At 42.0% G+C, this 25,577-nt stretch overlaps 1 protein-coding gene across 1 annotated transcript in view; it reads right to left on the reverse strand.

Moving 5' to 3' along the window:
- atosa (atos homolog A) overlaps positions 1-23,295 on the reverse strand; it is a 28,398-nt gene extending 5,103 nt beyond the window's left edge. The window contains exons 1-5 of the mRNA XM_026293628.2: positions 22,205-23,295; positions 3,581-3,765; positions 2,956-3,152; positions 2,455-2,580; positions 306-2,181 (exon numbers count right to left, since the gene is read on the reverse strand). Coding sequence (XP_026149413.1) covers positions 306-2,181; positions 2,455-2,580; positions 2,956-3,152; positions 3,581-3,765; positions 22,205-22,235 — 2,415 coding nt within the window. The 5' untranslated portion in view covers positions 22,236-23,295. The remainder of the gene's footprint in view (positions 1-305; positions 2,182-2,454; positions 2,581-2,955; positions 3,153-3,580; positions 3,766-22,204) is intronic.
- Positions 23,296-25,577: the final 2,282 nt, after the last annotated feature.

The following is a 25,577-nucleotide window of genomic DNA, read 5'->3' on the forward strand; positions in this document are numbered from 1 at the left end:
TAAATCTTCTTGCAGAGGATATGATGATGTTAGACTGATTTCATTTCTGTATGGTAACTATGAAGCTACAGCAGTGGCCGGTGGTTTGCTTAGCTTAGCATTAAGGAAAGGGAAGTGGAAAATAAAATATATTTACCAGCAGTTCTAAAACTAAATTACACATCCCGTATTGTGGTTTAATCTTTACAATAACCCATATTGTTAAAACTACTGTGCCAGACTGGGACAACTGTTGACTATTTAATTGGCTATCACACAAAAAGCATATGGACAACTGATGCTCATTAAAGTGAGATGTTCCTCACCAGTGCAGCAGAAGGAGGTGTCATGTTGGGACTGGTGGTGGAAGAGCATCCAGACTCCGAGGGTGTCTCATTCTCATCCTGGATGGCAGAGGCCTGGGTTTGCACACAGTTCTGAGTCTGGGACTGGGACTGGGGCTGAGGCTTGCTGTGGCTGTGGCTTATGTTACAGTTCATGGCTAGGCTGGCATCATTTAAGGTCCAGCTAAAACTCTGGGTATTCCTTAGGCTATTCTCATGGATGGGGGAAGAAGAAGGGATTTCATGGCTGGTGGGTGTCCTGACTCTGAGCTTTTCCTGTGGCTGTGTTCGTAAACGCTGACCAGCCTGGGTGTGGGACTGGCCTTTGAATGAGTGTTCTTCAAGTGTAAAATGAGCACCATTTTGGGCCCGGGGAGAATGGTATTCGGTCCCCAGATTGACTTGGGGTTTGTCTGTGCAAATAGGCGCATGTGTGTCAGCAGCACTGTGCGTGCTGCCTCTGTGAGGTTCGTGGCTGGGCATGTGGCCATTGGAGTAGCCGTTGGTGGCAGTGTGTGTTGCTTGTGGAATGTGTGTGGTGTGCATGTATGTGCGGACTGTGTGTGTGACTGTTGTTGTGTGTGTTTGGTGCAGAGGGCTGCCGCTTCTACTGTGCCTGGGGGACAGAGAGGGGACAGATAGTCTCTCTTGAATGAGTCTAGTGATGTCTTGTACTGCCTGGGCAATGAGGGAGCTGTCTCTTTCCCTCTCCCTGTCTCTCTCTTTTTCTCTGTCTCTCTCCCTCTCCCCATTCGTCTCTTCCTGCTTCTCTCTTGTCTCAGTCATTTTCAGCTTCCTGCAGGCTGCAGGTTTAGGGGAGGAGCTCTCCCGCTTGCTGAAAGAAGTGTCAGTCATAGGTGTGTTGAAGGGACTGGGCCACACACGTCCCCCAGACTCATACGGTGGTATCTCAGGCTCTTTGGTCTTACTGGCAGTTATATCATCATGGTTACTGCCCCACATGGCTTTAGGAGGGTTGTCGGAAGTAAAGAGACCGGGAGGGAGTGGTGGTGCTGTGGGGTCGCAGAAGTTGAGCCGCTGTGCGATGCGGGCAATGACTTCCTGTCTCTCCTGCAGCAGGGAGCCAATCAGAGGGTTTGTTTCAGATGCAGCAGGCCTTGGGGAGGGGCAACGGGGGGGTTCACCCAATGAAAAATTCTTAAAAGCTCTGAGAGGCTCAGTTATGGGCCCCTTTGACTTCTCACTGTTGTTGGTGCTAGACCCATAGTCCTCTACTTGTGAAGGGTCAGGTGAACCATTAAGGGCTGAGTATAGCCACTTGCCTGCTTTACATGTTGGAAGTGGTGATGGAGAGTGGGAGCGGGAGGGAGTGGGGGAGTGGGAGGATCTGTGGAACAGTGGAGAGCCCTGACATTGGGGGATGTTGACCTGTGGAAGCTCTCCATTCTGATACATGTGGTTTTCACCAGGCTCCTGGCTCTTCTTGCTGTAGGGAGGTGGCACAACAGTGTGTGGAAGGCTGTTAATGGGGATGTTGTTGATGGGAAGATTAGGAATGGGTAATCCATTGAGGAGAAGACCAGACATGGAGTTGGATGTCTTGCTGTACATGTTAGAGTTATGAAGCAGGTTGTCTTTGCTGGGATCCTGGCTTGTTTTGAAAGTGGGGAGGCCACCATGGCTGTTGAGATTTGGGTTTAGGCTGGAGGTCTTGCTGTAAAGTGGAGGCAGGCCAGTATGGATGCTGCAGGCTAAGGTGGGATAGGTGGGTTGTCGGGGGAGGGACTGGACACGAACCTGCAGTGCAACACTTTGGGACACGTTAGGGACGGGGAAGATGTGCTCCGAAGGTGGCTGGGAAAACTGCCACACCAACTCTTCATCAGCAGCACTGATCCTGTTTGACAGAGATTAAATAAACAGGGCAATAAACAACTCCTCATATCTTATACTATCTAGGAACTGTCAGAGCCAGTCAATTCAGAGATTCAGTTCTGCGTTCTGTAATTCAAAACAGCACACTTACACAAGATTTACACCTATCTATAAATTTGAAAATAACCTAACTATAGATCAAGTGTCCCACAGCTTTAATAATCTGGTCCAACAGCCTGAGTGAAAAGCCTTCAGCCCACCAGTGTCAAAGTCTTGACTGAGTGTTATGTCTGACCTGTACAGGATGTTTCTGGGGACGATGCCATGGGAGGCACTGAGCCAGGCGCTGAGCTGGGAGAAGAAGACGTAGGAGCGGACAGCCAACAGAAGCGTCTTCTCCTCAATGAAACGATCACCACTTCTATTAAAAACACAATTAACAGAAGCAGAAATGTGCCAGTGTGTCAGGTTAATGAGAGAAGAGTTCAGGGATGTGTGTTTTTGTCAGAGATGGTGTCTCCTGTTTTTCCACATGTAATACGAAAGTGGGCTAATTTCAGTCCAATTAACCCTTGGAGTACCAATTCAATTATCTGTGATTTTTTTCTTTTTCTTATTTTCTTATATATTTTTATGGAGTTCAAATATCTTATATGAGGGTAATGTTGTCAGTTGGAGTTCATCGTGTATCTTTTTCTAAGCTCAGGATAGATAAAATGAAAATGTAGTTTGAACAGACTCTAGGTATAATGTAAATGATCCTTCTCGCTGATCTGGTCTGGTATGTGTGCCTTACTGTCTTGGAACTGGCTGCAGGGTCCATCTCTCCAGCAGCAGAGCATCTTGTTTGATGACCGGGTCACTGATGGGGTCACTTGGAGGGCACTCGTCACCATAGCAACAGTCTGGCAGTAGCATGACCTCGATCATGATGGGGATGTTGTTCCTCCAAAGCAGGATCACCTCTGAACGGGTTCGCCTCGCCTGCCGACACTGGACACAAAGAAGGTAGAGTGTTAGTGTTCATTCTGTGGTGTTTTAATTTAAGAGCAACAGAGATGGAAGCTAAAGGAGCCTCAATACAAGAAAAGATTCTCTGGGATTTTATTTAAGATGAATTTCAGCAAAAAAACTAAAACCAGGTTTAAAGGGATTGGAATTTATTGTAACAGTATTGGACTTTACTGGCTCTAACAAATTTATATTACTGGGGACTGGATGCTGTGTTTCAGTTGTTTTGGTTAAATTAAAGAAAAATCTATTATTAGTAATAGCTCTAATAACGAACACCCAGCGTGCATCCCATTTGATAAGTGGGCCTGACTTAAGCAACATCCTTTAGTAAAAGAAAAGGCTGTTTTCTGTTTACAGAAAAAGCATGAGAGGCTGTGTACATAGATGTATCTGTACATGTTTGTTACCTGGGGCAGTTTGTCGCTGCATTCGTGCTTGTGAAGAGGCGGCATGGCCGACTGAGCTGGTGGACAGTGCAGCCCCTCGGTCCTGCCCTTCACTGAATATTCTGGTGTCCTTCCCTCTGTGATGAGCAAGGTCAGGAACACCAGGAACTCCTCGGCGTCATACTCAAAAAACTCCTCCGCTGCATCTACACAAAGCAGAGAAAAATCAGCGTATGCTTTAAAATGTCTACACATTTAAAAAGAATACAAGCCAGATGGAGTAAAGCAGCAGTTACATTGCTAATCTTTCTACCCTGTGACTGATATGCTGTCAGAAAGCAACCTGCATTGCCAGGATAATGCCCGAACGTCTTTGTTTAGGTTTTTACTTAAGTGGATATGGCTATTTAACTTTGGCTTGAAAGCTTGTTTGGAGAAGGGGTGTGGGGGAAGGTAGTGGATGACACAACTTTTCCAGTTTGGCTGCTTCAAAGGAATGTATTTAGAACTTCCATTTAAATTGGGCTGAGGGGCGAAGGCACACATTGTTTGCTCTCTCTTATACAATACGCACACACACAAGTATAGACAGTACTGGCTGTGACATCATTGACAGTCACTGCCATATGATTCACAAACAAAGACTGAACCAGATATACAAGGACAATACAGGACAGAAATATCTGACATAAAATGCATCACCTGACGCTCCGCCAATTTTGCCAGGGTGGGGGTTGATCAGGGCAGGCAGGACAGACAGAGGCTAAATCAACCTTTCACTGTTGAGGAACAGGCTATTCCCATCTGACGCTGTTCAAATTAACAGCTATACCAAAGCAGAAAGACTACTGATAACGAATACTCAGTCGATTGTCACATTTCAAATTATAGGCTCCTGCTGAGCCACTCTGTGCATTATTCGCAATAGCTGAATTTATAGTGCTACACACCAGGGGCATAAACGGGGCTGTTGTGTATTGAGTGACTGTCAAATGCTACTAAATAAAAGGTGAGGCTCATAATTCGTCACCTGCCGCAGTAAAATGAACTAAACCCTGTATTGTCTGCATTGCATTTGAAGCTCAGGTCTGAAGCAGGGTATTTTTAGTAGAATGTTACAGAGCCAGTCTTAGCTCTCTATCTCCTGCACTCCTCCAGAGAAAACTCCCAGAATCCCATAGGAAGTCAGCTGATACACAGCAGAGCTGAGAATCACAGCTTTTTTTCCCTTCACAGCACACAAGCAAACACACTGACGTACAGCCCGACCATTTCGAACCCTCCTCCTGCCCTCATTTAAATTGGAGTGATACCAATATCGGGGCATAATTATGTGGATATTACTTTTATGTTTGAAACTTTATGAGGATGTCAGGTGCTCCTAAGAACAGATGTACAATAACAAACACATACAGGACACACAGACACCCTGTCCTCTGACTAGAAAAGGGCTGGCTAAGACAGAACCCCTCTCAGCTGGCTCTGCAGAAGTGTGAGCAATGGGCTGCTGCTGTATATGTGTGTGTCACAGTCAGCCAGCCAGTCTTGCACATTCCTCCTAGGGAACTCCTCCTACATGCCTTTGAGCTGCTGCTGCACGTGGAGAGAGGCGCAGTCCAACACAAAACATGAGAAGGGAGGGAGGGGTTTCTGTGAGCCAGCACTAGGCTGAATAAGCACAGGCTGAAAGAGATGGAGAGGGAGGCTATATTCAGGGACAATCTCCTGTTCTTTATGGGCTGTGATCAGAAAGGCTTGAACAAAAGGGGGGAAAGACCAACAGTAACAGAGTGAGAGAGTGGACAGAGGGAGTAATATATGACAAAGGTCAAGATTCAAGGTTGCAGAGTCTATCATGACCATCTTTACATGATGGCTGGCTTGAATGTACCACAGAAACAGTAATGGACTGATGTTAGGATATAACGCCAGTCTGCACTATGAAAGGATGTTGCTGCTTTTTGAGGGGGGGAGGTCGGAGGAGGAGAGGAGAGGGGACCCCCCCCCCCAGACGTGACAGTGAGAAAGAGGTGAGGACCAAAAGACCGAAGATGAATGAATGAATGGGGCATGGCAAGAGGTGAAAGAGTGATTAAGGGAGCAGATGAAAAAAAAAAAAAAAAGCCTCTGAGTAGAGGTGTGCTATCCATACCTCACACACACACACACACACACACACACACACACACACACACACACACACACACACACACACACACACACACACACACACACACACACACACACACACACACACACACACACACACACACACACACACACACAGAGCCCCAATCGTGTGTGCACAGCGGGTGTCAGATTGCTGCCTTCTGGGAAACCCAAAAACACATGCATTTACAAACTCCCCTAAAGCACATGTGGGAAAAAAACCACATATACATAAATAAGCAGACACAATGATTAACAAACCCTCCATCACTGAAAACACTAAACCCACTATAAAACATACAAAACACACAAGACACACAGCAACACCCTAAGACGTGCAGTGCAGGACAAAGGACTAGTGATGGAGGCTTTGGTTAAGGGGCCCAGCCTGCGTACACATAGATGGGAGCTGTCATTCTTTTGAACGTCATGCTTGAATAAAACATTCCTATGAAGCTTACTCACACAGACACAGACACACACACACACACAACAGCACAAAGAAACTTAGCCTAAATGGAAGCTGGGAGGTGATCAAGATGCAGAACAACAAACAAAAAACAAAAAAGCAAAAACGAGGGAAAGGATGCACAGATTTGAAAGAGTAGTGCTACATAGACTATAACATACAGACGTATATTCAAAGACACAGTGTCCAAAACTGACATACAGCTTTGTCATGTTTTTGAACAACAAAAACTGTAGTATTTAGGAACAAAAGAGAGGAGCCTGAAATAGGATGCTAAAATCATTAGAGGCGAATTACCTCTCTCTATGTTTTTCATCCTGCCTGTGGAACAAATGGTTAACATCAGTTGGAAGTCTATGTAACAGTCCACGTCGCTTACCAAATCAACCCTTACAAGCTGGGTTCAATGTTCACTCTTGCCTTTTTCATCCCCTCCCCCTCCTTTCCCCTTTCCCTGCTCAACTATGACCAACTTGTTCCTGCCCCTCCATCTCCTTATAATGTAAAAATCTGTCTCCAATCAATGTATACATTTTGAATTAATGTGTCTGTGTAATCTTTTTCTCTGCTGGTCCCCCTGCATTTAGACAGAGAAGTACCATAGCAAGTATTAACTGCTGCTTGAGAAATGCAAACAAATAATTTCTCACTAAAGACATAATCAGGTTTAGGTTTAGAATTTAAATAAGAGGCTTTGCTGATTCATCCTTCAAATCCAAACCCAAGTATGTAACACCCAATGGAACACTGATCTTCCTCTTTTCCATGTGCGTGTGACCTCTCCTCTGTCTCTCAATAATTTGTGATGCGAATTATGTAACAGGCCAGATTTAGATTCAGGCATCTTATTATAAGACCTGTGACCGCCTGCCACCAAGTACAGCTGGAATCCCGCCTACGGATCTGCTAGTTCGGCCCGTATACACGCACACGCACACACACATATGCATACACGCGCGCACACACACACACCTCTCAGCTGTCTCTACATCCTCGGGCCAACAGATTTGTACAGAGTCATGTGGAATGGAAAAAGGCCCCCAGGACAAGAGTGTGCAGGTCAGCCTCAATAGCAAATACTGTTCAGAATAAACACAATGACACTGGTGCACACTGACACACACTTTGGCATGATTCATTATTACCTAAGGCCTGCACTGTGTCTCTAATTACACAAACCCAGATTCCTCTACATTTGTACTTTGCTATGACAACAACATGAACACATCATGCTGGTATCGGTTTTTAATTTTGATATGCAGTGGTGTGGTGTTTTAACAGCAAGACAGATGGGAAGGCAGACAGAAGAAGTAAGACAGAGAGACATAAAGTGAGAGACAGACACATACACACATTCAGATAAGCTGACCCATTAATAAGGGAAAAGTGGCCACACATAACCACTGCAGGGTTGGTCCTCTTTCTATGGCAAAAGCACACACAAACATTCACACCCATACACTGAGAGCTAATTTGAATGCTGTGTAAGTACTCGTATGGCAAAAAAAAACCCACTCCGGTCCACCACTGCTCAGCCAGTGCTTCACTCTATATGTTTTCCTCATCAGTGATGCGTCTCTGTTAGCGAACTGGAAACAAAATCCAGTGGCAGATGATAAAGAAATGAAGAGTCACAGATCAAAGTCTGAGTATGGACACAGAACTGATGGGTTCACCTGTAGCTGGGGCTGCTGGTTATCAAAGACAGAACTTCAGACAATATGAGATAATACACTGCAGGGTAGCAACCAGGAAGAGACAAGACATACTTCAGAGGGAGCGAAACAGAAGGTTTACACAGATACTGGAAGAGACAAATTGAGTAGTCTAAAGGGCAGATGGAAAAATTCACAGAATTAGTTCAAACAGCAATTCATATTCATGATGTTCTCAAACATCTGTCACGTGAATTTCAGGTAAACACACGAAACCTTGCGATAAAAGTAAATTAGGTGGTATTTGCTTCAGCCAAAAAAAAAAAAAAAAAAGTTTATGTTAAAACTTATCTTTTTAAATGCCAACACACACACCCACAGGAAAAACAATCTGCTAGGAAATGACAAGTTGTTACTGTTCTTGTCAGGCAGGTCATGAAAATGAAAACAGAACGTTTAGAAGTTAGCTTATTCGTGACCTACAAGGCAGATTGTGGTGGGTACATGATTTACAGAGTGTTTCAGAATGGCTAAAACTAAACAAACCTGGCTATGATGGTTTTTGTGACATTAAAAACAGTATAAACCTGCAAAAACACATCTTCTAAAATACTGATAAAATGGTTTTTAACATTTTGATTAAAAAAAACAATTGCTATAAACTCAGACTAAACAAGAGGGCAGACAGGAAGACATTGAGTCGGACGGAGATACAAAAAGATAAGATTGAAGAAAATGAGTTCACAGGAACAGTGCAGAGGGAGTTCAAATTCCTTTGACCAAATATAATATTTAACTTAAGTCAAATGTGTAAAACGTTAAATAGATTTTTTTTTTAAGGTTTTCAAGGATGAAAAGGATTTGTGTTTGCTTTGTTCCAGTTAAATGCCCAGACTGGTTGTGCAAGTAAATAAATAACCTGCTCCCCTGAGCTAGACACTAAAGCCCTAACTCCTCCACTGGAGCTGAGTCAATTTTCTCAAGATGAATAAATAATAAAACTAAGAGAACAAAGGTCTGTGTAACGGGACCAATCTTTCTTAAAGAAAAAACAATATGCAAGGACACTAAAGGAAAATGTACGATATTTAAGAGATTCTTAAAATCCTTTTTTTCATCTTTTTAACATCTTTTGAGGTCTTAAGCTGATAAAATTTAAGACATTTTAATCTTTTAGACCTGCAGAGTCTTGATAACCAGCGGCTGGAGAGGCTATGTGCTGAGGGCATTTTCAGGCTGCTTCTGTGCAGCAGTGGCCGCATTCTGCTGAGCTCGCTGAAATTTGGCAGCTTAACACACAGTGATATCTAGCTCCTTCTGAATGGACCCAAATGATGAAGGTTCAGCCTTTACGGCTACAAATTTCTCATTCTGATCAGGTAGAGGAGTGAGGTCCTTTTACAGAAAATAAGAGAAAGTACAGGGTTTTTTCTGCACTTGTACTTTAGTCTCCAGTCAGTGTTCCCATCATGCAGTGGTCAGTGGTCCAAGGAAGGACAACGGTTGAACCAGGGAACTGGGCACAGTGTCATGGACACCCAAGGCTCATAGAGGTAGGTAGGGTGCAAAAGCTAGCACACATCTGGTCTGATCCCAAAGAAGAGCTACTACAGCACAAACTGCTGAAAAACATAAGGCTGGCTATGATAGGTGGGTGTCAGAAGACTCACTGCATCAACCCTTTTGGTGTATGGGGTTGAATAGTCACCAGTGCGGACCAGTGGAAGAAGATGAATCATGTTGTCTTTTCACACGGCCAAGTGCAGTACATTAATTTACCTGGGGAACAGATGGCAACAAGAAGCGCCATGGGAAGAAGGCAAGCCGGCAAAGGCAGTGTGATGCTCGAGGCAATGTTCTTCTAGCAAATCTTGGGTGCTGGCATTCGTATGGAAGTTATTTTGATATGTACCCCTGCTGAAATATTGTAGAAGACATGGAAATGGTATTTCCTGATGTCTCTCTCAGTAGGATAATGCAGTCTGCCACAGTGCAAAAATTTGCTCAGCAATGGTTTGAGGACCATGACAGAGTTCAAAGTGTCACCTAAGTCTCCAAATTCCCCAGATCTCAATCCAATCAAGAATCTGCGAGATATGCTGGAAAAATCTATGGAGACCCACCCTCACATCTTACAGGACTTTAAGGACCTACTGTTAGCGTCTTGGTGTCACATACCAGAGGAAACCTTCAGACATCTTGCGAAGACCATGTCTTGACCAGTCTGTTTTGGCAGCACAAGGGACTCCAACCCAATATTAGGCAGATAGTTCAATGTTGCAGCTGCTCAGTATAATCGCAAAAAAATGTAATATTGTAATGAAATGACCTTGAATTATGCAGATGCACATAGGTCTGAACACATTTACTATATATTCACATCAGGGTGTCGCAATACTGCAATTACAAATTTCAATTCATTGCTCTATGCATTAGTTGCATCCTTACTACATGACAAGGATTCTGCAGTATATGAATCAGCAGAGAGATCAGTTGTATAACACAAATTACATTGAAATGTAATTTTCAACACTAGCTCTGTTGAGCATGTACTAAAAAGATAATATTCTATTTGTATGGGACTTGTTACATACACATACCGTCTGCCATAGTTTGAGCACCATCTAACACCAAAAATTCAATGAAAATGTCACTGCAAAGAAATATACAAAGCACTGCTGGTGCATTGCATCACACACACACACTGTTTTTACACAGCTATCTTGCTATAATGACTATACAGAGGCAGAATGGGAGATTACACTGACAGTTCTTCCATGCTAAATTTTCTTACTTCAGCTCTCATTGAGATAAATATAGACACAACTTGGTAGCTTTCATTTTCTGATGTTCGCTGTCTTCAAAGTGTAGGTCACACAATTAAGTATTTGATGACTTTGTGATGGCATCTGACAGCAGCGCTCATGTTAAAATGCCAGAGGCCTTATACTATGGAATGATAAAAATAGTTCCAAGGCTGTGACAAAAGCTCCTGCAGCCACAAGTTAGTCCCATAAATTGTGACACAAATGTCGCATTGTACTCCTTTGATCAGTGCACTATAGCTAGTGGGGCAGCTTAACTTTTTAAATGGAGAAGTACCACCCTCTTTGTAAAGTATAGCACAGACATAATGACGAGAGAGCTTCTTTAAAAATCCACCACTGCACTTGGATTTTGACATATGTGGCTATTCACATAGACTATGAAGGAAAAAGGGAGTAATCCATTCAAGTAATCCATTCAAATGTAATGGTAGCAAAGCAGGTGGCAGATTTGAAGTGTCAGCTGCTCTGGCAACTGCATTTCTACCACCATGGGAATTGTCTGCTATACTGTCTTTTCTGTTCCATGGCCAGTTCTGCAGTCTGCCCGACTATATTTGGAGACCACCTGGTTGGCAAGACCAAATGAACTGTATCTTATATACACATGATTGGTAACAGCTATTCAAGACCTGCTATACTTACGTAACACAGATCGAAGGATGTGTAACATTTAGCTAGTTACCAAAACATCACTATACCTTAAATGAAACACACACATTTCTGGTTAATGTTCAGTTTTCTGTAGAAATATAAAGGATGCCGGTATCACCCATGAAGAAATGGGTCAAATATGGATATTGTTCTTTCCTGCCATTTGACATAAGTCAACAGAGCCAGTGTGGTACCATGCATCAATATTTTTAATTTGAATCATAACGCCATGAACTGAAATCAGATCACGAGTTACCTTTAGATTCCTGTAACTTTAGTTTTTTTTTTTTTTTTTTACCATTTTCTATCATAGTGGGTGGTTGAATTGATCCAGTGCTTTCTCTGCCTATGTCCCAGATTTGACACCGATTATGTTTGTCTTTATAAAAACCACTGCTGCTGCTGCCTAGTCTTTACTACATGTTCTTTCAAAATGGTGTTGACAGAGAGAAAACACTAATCAGTATCATTTTTGACATCTAACCAAGGTTTTGTGCAGTCTATTTATGCAGTCAGCCGCCTCGTCATGGTGCTGACATGACTGTACAGCATATTGTGTATTCAGCGTCCCATGTTGAAAAATGTGAAGACAGGCAAGCGGTGCCTATTGTTTTGAGCAATCTGAGGCTAATTAAATATAGACTAAACATTTTTACTAAAAGGTGGACGGTCACAAGTTAAAGTTCATATACTTGATCAAACATCTGAGCTGTTTTCAGCAGCGGTAAATACTCTTAGACAGACTTTTTATATCTGGTCATATTGCTGGACTAATAGAGAACACCATCTGTCAATCACAAGCTGACCAGGGAAGAACGAGGAAAAAGGGGACAAGTGTTACCAAGGCAACAGAAACACTGTGTTAAACATTCCTGTCACGGTGATTGAAGTGTGTCTACACCAATATGTATTGTATGTGACAGTCAGGTGGAGTTTGACACGGTAATCCAAAGAACAAAAAAAAAAAGTTTTCCTTTTATTTTGTTCAAATGCCTTCTTCAGTGTGCAATTGTACCTGGTTCCTTTAAACGTTTCACCAGTGAGTGTAAATCAGCTTATCACCAACAGCTTCACCAAGAGCTTTGCTGTAATCAGAGACGCCATGAGATTTGAAGCAAAGTGTTCTTTGTCTTTACCTTAGGAAAGTGTTTAAAGATAATTTATGCTCCTGTTGTGCTGTGTTTGTGTTTGTGCGTGTTTGTATGCACGGAATATGCAGACACTGTAAGATTGTTTTGTGTTACTTACTGTTCTCTGGCTGTACTGCACACTGAGTCTGTGTTCATATTCCTCTTGTGTGTCCTTTCCGTGTAGGTGTGTACATATGTCTTGAATGTTTATGTCACTGAGTGTTTATTTTGTTCTCTCTGTGGCAAAGCAGGGCAGGACTGCCCGTAATAACAGGGTCAGCTGTGTTTTATAACAGGAATCCCACATCGCTGCCAGGTCACCTTTACAAGATTAAAAAAAAAAAAGAAAGAAAGAAACTGGAAATGGTGAAAAAGTCTACCGAAGAAATGGTAAGGACCACTAGCGTTGAAGTGACAAAAATAAAACTACTTCTTCTTTAAACGGCGCAATTTATTTGACTATTTAAATATCTCACCAATAAATTCTGGAGTATCAACCACTGCTTAGTACCAGAAAATGTGCTTTAGTCTAAGCCTTGCTCAGGACTATTTTAGTTTCTCTCCCACTTGATTTACTGAGGCGGGTTTTCAAGACTATGGGCTTGGGATCTAAGGCATTTGTGTGTATGTCTCTCGCCCCCACTCTGCAACACAAAGGGGCAGGTTCACAGCACACATAGCAACAAGCCCTGATTGGCTGAGGGACATCAGTACAGTTCCAGCTGAGGAGAATCCCTTCTTCTGTTTTGTGAACTCAGCTGCTATTATTCTCCCACAGCCCACAAACAAACACATTGGACCCAGGCTGACACACCACCTTGCCCTCTCCCTCACACCCATTATTGTCAGATATAAACAGAGCTGTTGTTTAGAAGCTAAGCAACTTGCATGCTAGTGAAATGACATGGTAAACAAGCTGTGAGCCAGTGGAAAAAATTCTATCATTAGGAGTAAGCACTTATCAGAAAAACTCATCTCAGCTGATATGGAAATACTTGCTTTAAGTGTTTATCTGACCTACGGCCTGGACTCACTAGCAGTCAGTGCAGTCAAACTCTACCCTGAAATACTCTAGGATTAAATTTGGCAGGTAGAATGGCACAGAAAAATGCTGAATTTTGAAACTACTTCTCCTACATGTTAAGTGGTCTGTTGGCACATGAACAAACAATGCTATTTTGTCATGAAATATGATCTGAAAGTCAAACATTAACATTTCTAAGTAAAAAAAAACAAAAAAACAACAAAAACAAAGAATCATGTTCTATCATGTCTAAATTCAAATGCCATTACTTTTTCTTGTAACTGTATAGCACTAAATGGCACCCATTTTAAATCAGCACTTATTGCAGTGAACTTTCGTTGAGTTCGTGTGACCAAATCTCCCTAAAAATCTCTTGCTATTCAGCTTTCTTTATAATATTAGGTGAGTATATGTATGATGTAAGCTACACCAACAATGGCAGCATATTAGTGTTAGGTAACCACAGTGGAAGGAGTGCCAGGACTGAAGTATTTCACAGTGTGCCAGGTGATTAGTAATTAGCACGCATTTCACCAGACAGGACTGGTGACTGGCGTAGCCTTGGAATATGATGGAAATCTCTCATCCTGCTACCTACCACAAAAAGTGTACATTCAAATCCAAAATCTGCTGTAATGTTCTATGTTAATAATGAGATACAGTGTGCTCTCTTCATCTTCAACAACCATAGCAACTGAAGTCCTTGAGTATGGTACTTAAACCCCCTACTATTCAGACAAGTGCCTCTGTGGCTAAAAGTAGAAGACTGGCTGCACTGGGCAGCTCCCGGGTATATGCAGACACATCAGGCTGAAATTTTTAAGCAAAGTGACGTTGACAAAATGTTCTGCAAAATTTCCTGAGCTTCAAAAAAATAAAATCATGAATAATCATATAAGGCTATGTGCCAAGTGATTAGAAATTAATCATGTACCACATCCCTACAGCATAAAAATTCATCACTGCTCTCTTCTCTAATCTCACCTCCATCTTCAGACACAGTGACCTAAGGTTTTCAGCTTACTTAGTATCGTAGCTGGGACCCTCTAAGCCCATGTTTTTCAGACAAGAAAGGTCCTTTGCAAATTCATTGTCTGTCTCTTGCCTGTTATGTAACATGAAGTGGAGTGAATACAGTTGTACTGGACAAGGCATCGTAGGTACTGCTAAGCCCCAGCAGGCCTAACCTATATACTAATGCTGCATTCAATTCACACTAGAGGTGGGACATTTCTGACCTCCTAAGTGAAAAAGGATAATAGAAGAGTCCTCGAAGTCAGAACTCAGACTGGAAATCTCGGACTAATCCGTGTACCTGGACTTCACCAAGAAGCAGAAGCACTGAAGGAAAAAAAACAGCACCATCCATAGAAACTGGTTTTAAACGGGGTTATATGAATAGAAGTCTAGATTCACTTTGGCAATATTAGCGAGTTATACTTGAAATCACTTTTGTATGCAAACAGTGACTAACCTGATGTAAAACAATACGCTTGACAGTCTTATTCCTTATCCAACATTCAGCTTCCTCCATTTTGTTGATGTATGCTCTGCAAATATTCATATGCTGCCTGTGATATCCATGATAACACTAGTTTCTTGCAGTCAGGCATGCTGATTGTTTACAATTAGCGTTGCGACTTGTGGGATGTGTTGAGCTTATAATGTAAACACAGCATTTAGGTACAAACTTTCATTTAGATTTAGCTTTTGCACAATGCAAATAGAATATCAGGATTTCTTCATGAGAATGAAAATGTAAGTCATTATCATTTATCCTCTAAAACAATGTTGTGGAAAAGTCATTTTTACTCTGCAGGACGTCAAACGGACAAATCCCTATCTTCTCTAAAAGCAACGTGTGACGCTAAACATTTACTGAAGCAGTTTTAATTTCAGGGAGTCCACTGCTGGTGGGTATAGGACACTAGGGCAGGAGGACAAAACAGCCTGTCCCTGAAACCAGAGCTATCATGCCCAACGTGAGTGCACGGTCCTTTGACCTCTTCTGTGCTGCTGATGCCAATTTGTAGAAAGGGGAGTCCAGACTGAGCAATCCGAGCAGCGCAGCCCGCACAGCTAGTTGATAAGTGTGTCAGCTGTGGCAGATTGAGGTGACTGGTGACTGGAATTACTGGAAAGGAACAAGACAGGCCAAAGTCTTGACATGGCTGGAAAAAACGTTTACCTTATTCCCATGTAAAGCTGTACTGGATAATAAATCTGTTGCGAAAGGCCAACAAACAGGTCTTTTTTTGTCAAGAAACTTTAAGACCTCAGACTTAAAAACACAATTCATTAACCACAGACCACATTAAACACAAAAACCTATGCTCTAAAAATCTGCGGAGTAAAGGGGAAATAACACGAACCCAGTTAACAGACTGACTGTCAGCTGGTTTGGTGTGAGGATGAAGCAACACCAGGGGTGATAGCAGAATTGCCTCACTCATTACTGAGGCCTGCTGTTGGCCTGATGGAGATGAGATGGCACAATAGGGAAAAGGAGAGGAGATAGTTGTGATGAGTCTCAAATTAACTTAACCTCACACTGTTCTAAATAAACAATGTGCTTAACGCCTCTGCAACAAGCCCCCAAAGTGCTTTCTGTTAACAGAGACTGGGAGTGTGTGTGTGTGTGTGTGTGTGTGTGTGTGTGTGTGTGTGTAACCATGATACCATTACTTCAAAAGAATGGTTCACATTAGGGATATTATCATGTCAGAACCTGGATTAAATTTCCTCTAATTAATTAATATAAGTGATAACTTGCACTATGAATACAAACCAAAAGAGTCATTGCCAAAGTCATAAGAATAAACATTTTTTAGATTCTATTTCAACATTTTGTTTCTGAATAATCTTGGATGGCTTTTTAGTACAAGACCACAACCAGCACATTATCATGGGCACACAGAAAGAGATACGAGGTGAGCGGCGGATGAACCTGATTAAAGTGCTGATGATGTAAGTCTGCAACCAAAGATGTGAGGTGTCTGGCAACAGACCTTAAAACCTAAAGAGGATTCTACCGTCCTACGCTGTCAGTCAATATTAACATTAAACAGCTGCATTGAAATCACCAGCATCTGGTACAGCTTTACTTCTTTATTTCTCTACTATTTAAAAAAAACAAACAAAAAAAAAGCACATTGTTGTGCTCAAACAGGTTGAGGGCTTGTAAGGTTTGATTTACAATGTCTGATACACAGAGAATTTGTCTTTTCCATCTAAAATGTCTCTAGGGAAACATACATTACATTTAGCTTTCAACAGAAACTGTCACAAAGGGCATAAAAGGCAAAACACCCAGAATTCAAACAAGAACAAAATCATCAGTTTCACTTGACATTTCACCAAGGACTATGTCAAATGCACATTTCTCAGACCTGACAAATTTGACACAAAAAAATAGAAGCAGTCTGTATCTGTTTTAGGTAACTGAACCAAAGGGTAATATTGAGAAAATAGTGCTAGTGTGTGTGAACTGGCCTTATATTGTATCTTCACTTTGATTTAAAGTTTTATGTAAAATGCACACCCAACAACAATATAACTGCATTTTTTTTTTTTTTTTAAATCGGGCATTCACTATAATGATAAAATTGCCCCACTATCACTTATATCATTCTTGTGTTTTAGATAGTAAGTCAGCCTCACTCTATTTCTATCAATATGCTTTTTGTCTAGTTATTATCAGCAAATAGCAGTGGTGGGGGTGTTAAGTGCTGAGGTGTTACAGTAGCTGAAGTCTATGTGATGTGACTCAGAGGAGAGAAGAGAAAATAAGAGAAGGTGAGCTGATGAGCTGAAAGGGGAGTAGGGGAGTAAAACAGGATATGTAAAAGAAGACCAGTGGAGCGAGAAGTGGGAAAGCTGATTTGCCACAAGGTCAGGAAGGGAGGGGGAGAGAGGGAGAGAGAGAGAGAGAGAGAGAGAGAGAAAAAACACTGCGTACACATGGCTTTCCACCCTTAAAGACATTACAGGATAACAATAATCACACATCTACTGATATACTCCTATATAAACATGTCTGAGATGAACAAGAAGCTGTCATTTTGGTTATTATGTTCCAAAAATAACAGACATTGTGGAAATATGACAAAGAAACAGGACATTTGTGCCAGGCATGAGTGTTTCTGAACAAAGCATGTGCCAGCCCTGCAGAACATACAGATTAACACAGATCTAGTTATGTCACATCATGGATTAATACTACAGTATAAGGAGGGATACACTATGAAGGACACCAGGAATTAATTGGTCAAGAAGTCAAGTCCCTCATCAAGTCCCTATACCACAAGTAATCCCAACATGTTGAGATCATCAGGCATGTTTAAGAAGAGACCCAAAAGTAAAGACAAACTTTTTTTTGCCAAAGACAGAAATACCCATGCAGAAACTAAAACACAGAGAAAAAGACATATAGACAGCGTCCTCAACAAAACACCACCCCTACCAAGAAAAAACACCAGGGCCAGATGGCTCTTCCTGTTCCTGCAGGGCTGGCTGTTGGTTGGCTAGGAGGAACCACAGGGGCAGGAGGATGTGACGAACACACAAGCAATGACATCACTGGCTCAGTGGCACCCTGGCAGCAGAAATATGACCCATGCTGCTACTTTCTGCTCCAGCCAGTCCAGCACTAAGTCTGAATGGGGTATTTTTGTGTGTCTATATAACTTGTTAACACTGACCCTTACTACAAAAATAGATATACTAAATATGTATATCACTTACAATTATGTCTGTACACGTGGATAACATTAACTATGACTTTAGTAGCCTTGAGCATTAAACATATACATGTATCCATGTAGGGTAACAGTGTACTTGCAGATGTGTCCTGCTGAAGGATTGTTATGATGAATAAAATGTTCCAAAATTATGTAATGTTATCATTGGACTGGGAGAACTGGGCGCCCAATCCCATGTAGCATGCAGGCAAGGCTACTCTACTTAGAGATAAACCTGTCACAACAGCACTGATTTAGGTTGATTAATCTAGGGTACAGGATAGCAACTCACAGAGGAATTCCTACCCACTAGTGGTATTCATTGTAAAAGGCAGCTGTGAATCTTGCTGTACAATGAGGAGTCCGATATCCATGTTCAGTGCAGCTGGCTCAGCAAACAGCCACAGTGTTTTATTGAAAAGGCAATACGTAGAAAGACTTATGTTGGCTTGAACTCAATTATACCAACTTTACTACCAAATTCCTAAATATTAATATCTTTAAGTGAGAAAAAAAACAACTTAAGTATTGGGCCTTTGACCTGCCCATTATAATACAAAATTAATTGAGCTTCTAATTTTCAATTCCGTTAAAAAACAATAACCAATGACAGGCAAGAGCATGTATTTTGCTAATCATAACAAGACAAAGTGTTAACAACTAACATAAGTTCTGGTGTAGATAAAAATACTGAGATGAGAGATGAAGTAAAATGTTAGCCAATCAAAAAAAAAAAGAGAGAAATAAATAAATAATCCAGATTCTAACTGTGATTAGTTAAACAGATGTGAGCACCTGTTGTGGCTGCCTCTTGCTAAAGTATGGAGAAAATCACCGCCAAGGAAGAGGCAAAGACAATATATGACTAGACAGGTGCTGCATGGGACAACATTGTGTGTCACTCTGTGTTATCTGGGTCTCTTGCCAGTGAGAGTGTATACTCTGATCCGTTGGCGTGTGTCTGGTACAACTCAGGGCAGCTGTAATCTGGCTGAGTGCACGACAGAAGGCAGGCAGCAGAGTCAGTTGTGTGTGTGGGTGTGTGTGTGTGTGTGTGTGTGTCAGTAAGAGTGAAGGGTTCATATTCAACTCCTCATTCAAGGACTAACATCCCCAAACAGGAAGCAAACACCACACCAAAAAACATCACAGCCAAGCTGGCTCTCTACAAGATGACTATGTCTGAGGTCATCTTTGTGTTGTTTAAAGTGTGTCTGAAAGAGGGAGAGAATGAGAGCTGTGGCTGAGGGCAATAAGGGAAAACCACTCATTCATACATTTACACTGTATGATCTCATATAACCATCACCATCATTTTTTAAGTGTAATGTCCTCTCAGTGATCTGGCTGAGGAGAGGACAATACTTCAGCAAAAACAGCCTATTTTAATAACATAAACAATACCAGTGTGGTTTGAATCAAACTTTGTTCTACATGTGGAGACAACACACTAAAACAAAATTATGTAAAACCCAGCTTAACCACACTTCAGCTGAAAAAGTTTGAAACCTGATACAACAAATTGTGTTTTTCCCAACTGGCGTAAACAGGCCCCAAGTTGTACATAGCAGCTCTTTATGGGACCTGTAAAAGCTGTCAGTTGAGCCACATGGCTCAACGGTACAGCGCTTATTAGGGCCAACAGCAATCTGTTGAGTTCTCTCTGCCGCACTCATTCTTTCCTCACACCACACACTCACCACCCTGACTCACAGCACAACTCACAGAAAACAAGGGGGTCAGATGACTCTGGTTAGGCCCCTGAGCAGAGCGTAAGTGATCCTCCTCTGCCTTTATTACAAAAGCATGGTTCATGAAGTGCCACACAGAGATAGTTGCTGGAAGTCTAAACTTCTTATAAGGAGCTGAGGTTTTTGAAGTCCTAGACTGATAATGTTTTCAATCTCTAGATACCAGCCAATACGGCTCATTTTTTTTGTTCGGTTTAAATTACACATCGGTGAATTGAACAAATTAGTGTCATTCATATAGTTTATGTGTTGGGTAACATGCTGCTAGACATCACTGTAACTAGACATGGCATGTAATGTAAATGTAGAAACATTCACACACAAACAGAATTATTACACATTGATTTTTTTTTTAAATGATGTTGCAGACACTATAACATTGTGACTATATAGCAGTAACTAATTTGGATTGGTTAAATCATCCTGATATCTGATCTATTTATATTAAGGTCCACAGCAACACAGACACTAATCCAATATGTTAAGATTTCAGCATTACATGTTCCCATAGTCCTCTGAAGGTGCTACATATGGAGTTAGGGCCAAGTTATGGCAGGGCCTGATGTTATCGCCTCATCACCCACCCAAAGCCTTGGCTTGACTTGACTTTTCACACCCATCTGATCACAGGGTCAGAGGCTGTCAAACTTGTCACAGGAGTGTTGGTGTTAGATGCACATGTCTGGACATGTTCTGCTCAAACATGACATAGCCTGGCTCTCCTAAGAACCCTCATCCCAGCATCATAACAGAGAAACTGTCTGATCTGTGTTTAACCTGACCTTGCTGTGGTCATGGCTACTAGTAAACAGCTTCTCTCACCACTGCAGTCCATTTCCCAGACAGCCTACATAGAGCAAGGCGCCTGGCCCATAAGCAACCTGGTCTCTCTGTCACATAAACAGCACAGTATGTTCCAAATAACAACAGCACCACAGTATCTGCCAGTCAAACAGGGAGCTGCCGCTGTGGAGCAGCTACCACTAGCACAAGCTTTCGTAATTAGAACATGAGAACCATCCTGACATGGTGACAATCCATGGAGGGCGAAGAACAGACGTACTGTAGTAATGTGCCTCAGGCCAACAGTTCAGTCTTTTTGACTCATTAAAGGCACACATACACAGAGAGTATTCTGTTGTCAATCATCCTAGTATCCCCCATTACTCCCACAAAAATACTACAGCACGCAACAGCAGTGTTGCTGTTTACAGTTGACCCAGCATGCTGTGCTGGATTATTAGGCTATAATTACATTGGACAGTGTCAGTCAGTGTGCCCTTTACTCTGGCCAGTCATATCCTGCAGATGTCTGGGTCAGTGATTCTATATAAAGGATCACAGAGGCAAGGCTAGGGTTAAAACTCTAGGCCCAAATAGGGCGCATGTTTACTGTATGTTATGGTGTCTCATTACTAGCAAACTGTGCTCCAAGGAAGCGAGCAGCCTTACTGCAGTTAAGATCTATGCAAACCCACAGACCATCCCTGCTGACTACAGCTAATCTCATCATGACTGAGAACAGTGGCCCTTCACTGCTTTTAAGTATGGTGCTATTGTGCTGCCGACAACAAAACAAGTCACCACTTCCCCTGGATCACAAACAGCCACATACAAATCAACCACAAAGAGAATCATTAATCTTAACAGTATGAAGCAGATCATGGTAATTGTGTCAGGGCAGAGATTAAGGTACTGACCTATCCTTTATACAAATTAATGCAATAATAACATTAGCATAATCACATTGAAACAAACAAGGGTGTCCCCTCTGTCCCTGTTTTACTTCTTCCTGCAGATACAGAGACATGTAAACAGGTTGCAGAGCATAAGGCAAGAGCCTTATTTCCACAACAGGGTGGGTGTCAAGAACATTATGCAGCAGCCCTGTGCAAGAGACTGCCAAAACAAGAGCTGCTGGAAAAAAAGGGAACAGTATTTGGTATGAGAGTGTCTTGCAAGTTAAATGTTGAGGCAAAATAGGGAAAGGAAACAGCTGACAGTTGTGTTAACATCCAGAGCTGGAGCAGCAAATGTTTATTGTAAGTACACGTCCTCATTTACTCAGGTCAGGTTTTGTTAATTCACATTACCAGTGACCAGGCTTGACCAGATGTTATATAATTCCCAGGCTTGGCCTGAAGAAAGGGTACAGGCAGTTCACTAAAACTGAAAACACAAAGCTTTCCCACACACTGACCATCAACTACAGCCCGGGGATGCACCTACCTCGCTCGGGCTTCATGTTGTCCAGTGTCATCAGGTTGCCTTCAGGGTCTTCTTGGTCTTTTTTTTTTTTTCTATCACACTCAGCCTTGGCAGCAACACAACAACGCCTGGACACCCAAACCCTCCGTGATTGAGCCCTGATATATTAGCTAAGCAGTAATATCAGCTGTGAAGCCTGTACGGTGGTGCCAGCTGCCCCCTATCCAACAACAAAGCATTGCTTTGTTAGCATGCTACTGTACGCGTCCATGAACTGTTCAACTGACTAACAAAGACAGCTGATAGCGTTAGGTAATGGGGTTGTCAATCGGCTTGCGAGCGAGGAGTCAATCCGACTACTAGTATTTTAACTGGCAAGCTGGCCCCTCTTACAGTCCGACTCAGATTCCACCAGCTGGACCACAGTTACGTCGCGATGCATTTCTGTGTCTCGTCTCCTATAAGGCTGGCTCCTACAACGACTCTCAGCCGGAATGGGGGCTTGTTAGCTAACGTTAGTCAGCTGAACTCAACCAAAGAACCGGATCGTTACTGTGTGGTCAAGCGTCTGCTTGTGACGACGACCTCCCAAAACACCCCAACCCCCAATGTACTCAGCTCAGGTAGCCGCAGCTTAGCTACTAACACGGATGCCGATGACGGATAGTCTCCGGTGTTTTTTTTTTTTTTTTTTTTTTACAAGAACAAATTCAGGGGCTATCTCACGACATGTTAGCCGTTGATTTCACACGGATATGATACACTTTCTAGCCATCCACAGTGGTCGAAACGTCACCGTCTATTTAACGATCGATTCGCCACCTGTGCGGACTTCCTTTGTGATCTTCACTAAAACTTTTCAAACCAACAACAAATAGTCCGACTCAGTTCCTGCAGCTCGCTGAGCCTTTTTTTCTGAGAATCGGTCGCTAAGGTGAGTTCGCCGCTGACAGCCTAGCTGACTGCAACTACAGGACGAGGTCGATATTAGTACTACTGAAGCGAAATGCAGATGAAAGGAGCAGCGAGTCCTAGTCGTGATGCTTGGAGTCTAGCTCCCCTCCTCGCTTTCCTCCCTGCTGCTTGTCAAAACAGATCAGCGCAGCGCCAGTCACGTGTCCCAACAACAGCCCCACTCGTCACTTCCCTCTCTGCCAGCCTCAGCTCTCGCGTGCACTCGCAGCCATAGCAACCGCCAAGTTAGAAGTGGTACCAAAACTTCAGAGAAGAATGAGCCATGTCTGCTGACAGCTCGTTTAAAGATAAACCCCTAGTTTTTGTGTTTTTCTCTACAGGTTTGTAAAATTAATGGGGACGAAGGCCAGAGTGGGGGGGGGAAGCAAACAAGATATGGGCTACTCTCTGTAAGCTGATTGGTCAGTGGGATTCCGTGCGCGTTCACGTGTGCACGTGAGGGTGCGTTTTTTTTCTGTCGTGAACATTTTGTTCTGGCCTTCTAGGAGCGCGTGAAGCCGAAGATCGTGTGTGTTTAAAGTAATGCTGTTGTATGTTGTGGGACTAAATCCTGTCTGGTTTATAAAGACACTGAGAAGCTCCTGACAAAGTCAACACTTAGAGACTATCACCTTAGATATTAACTTTGTGACTGCTAAATGACAGTAAGTTTTTCCACTGTGTACATTTACATACAAGTAAAATTCTGTGTTAGTTCTTTTAACGCTATTAAACAAAGGAGACGGACAATGAATTGTTTTTATTGTGTATTTTTAAACGATAGTGAAATATTAAACAGAGCCCACAGGTTGTCATTCCCAAAAATCAAAAACAAAAAAAAAAGTAAAGGATGGCAAAGCAGGGCAGCTCTGTGACTTGGTGCAAAACACAGAAAAGAGCAGAATTGCCCATAAGGATGAGTGTGAGTGTATGTGGTTGTTAGTCTTTGTGTGGCCCTGTGATGGACTGGTGACCTGTCCAGGGTGTACCCCTGCCTTTCACTCAAAGAGAGCAGGGATAGGCTCCAGCAGATGATGGATGGATGGATGGATGAATGGATGGCCCTAAATATACACCTTTGTCCATCTTTGGTCAGTCATCATAATGATGAGTTACATCATTACATCAGGCCCTATATTCAATATAAAGAAAGTACAAAACCAAAGGTAAAAGCAAACTTTACATGTGACAGTGAAGTATATACATAGATCTAGAAGGAATTGGTTTAAATGCAGAATGTGTTCCATTGTTTTTTTTTGGTACATATGAAAAAGGACAGAGGGAGGGATCTTTGCTTTTAATCTCTTCTCCACTGAAACCTCTTGGAACAAAAGCAAAAGCCAAAATGAGGACACTAGAATCTGCTTCACAAATCTGTCTGACAGCTGCAGTTGCACTTTGTGTTTTATTATTGTTTGGTGTACACAGACTGGACTTGTGTGTGTGTGTGTGTGTGTGTGTGTGTGTTTAAAGTCAATACTGTTCACCATATTAAAGGAATAAGTGCCTGATGACTATTTGCTGTAAAGCCTATTGAATTTTAAATTGACTGAGTTGTCCTTTGTTACTGATACAGAGGACAATTGACCCAGAAAATGCAGGGTCAAAAGTTCACAATATAAATGCAAATATCAACTATTTGAGTAGGCCTATGGCCTTTTTTTCTGACAAGGGAACAAAGTTACTGTGTAAGATTTACACTAAGATGATGTTTTAGGGGTAAAACCTGTTGTTTAACATTGTGGTTTCGACACACTGTGATGAGTCAGATATTATCAGCCAGTCTGGGATTCTGCACATGACAAAAGCAACTCAGTTACTTGTGTACCATCCAGGTTTTATATTAGTAGCAGCTGTGGACGTTGTGCTCTTCAGGATGATTGGCTGATTTCTGGTGGTAGCCAGGGATTAACCATGTGACAATCATTGTTTGGTTGTGAGTTACTGTCAAACTATTCATAAAAATTCTAACTGCATTCATGAATAGTTATCCAAAAAAGATGTCTATTCAAGTGTACTTATACTGAACAAAATTATACAGAAGCATATAAACATATATAGTACACTTTTAAGGGTACTATTATTAAATTAATATTAGAATACTTGGGAAACATACACATACACACATTTATGTTAAAAAATTTACTTTAGGTATACTGTTTTTGTAAGGGTAGGCCTACAGCAATACTGACAAGCAGGCCAACACTACATACCAATAATATATGTTAAATGGTTAAAGAGAATAAATAAAAATAATAATCAGTCATTTTCATTCCCATGTTAAAAGTGGCATATTGGTGTGGGCTTTGTGAAGATCAACCGCTTTGAGCTGCACTGCTGTTTAAATTGTATATTTTTCTGATTGTTGGGTCTACATCTGGTCAATCATAAACATAAGCCACCCTGTTTTTAGGGGTAGGTAATTTAAAAATAACTCAAA

The sequence above is a fragment of the Mastacembelus armatus genome, chromosome 3 (genome assembly GCF_900324485.2).
Source record: "Mastacembelus armatus chromosome 3, fMasArm1.2, whole genome shotgun sequence".
In the NCBI taxonomy this organism is placed as follows: domain Eukaryota; kingdom Metazoa; phylum Chordata; class Actinopteri; order Synbranchiformes; family Mastacembelidae; genus Mastacembelus; species Mastacembelus armatus.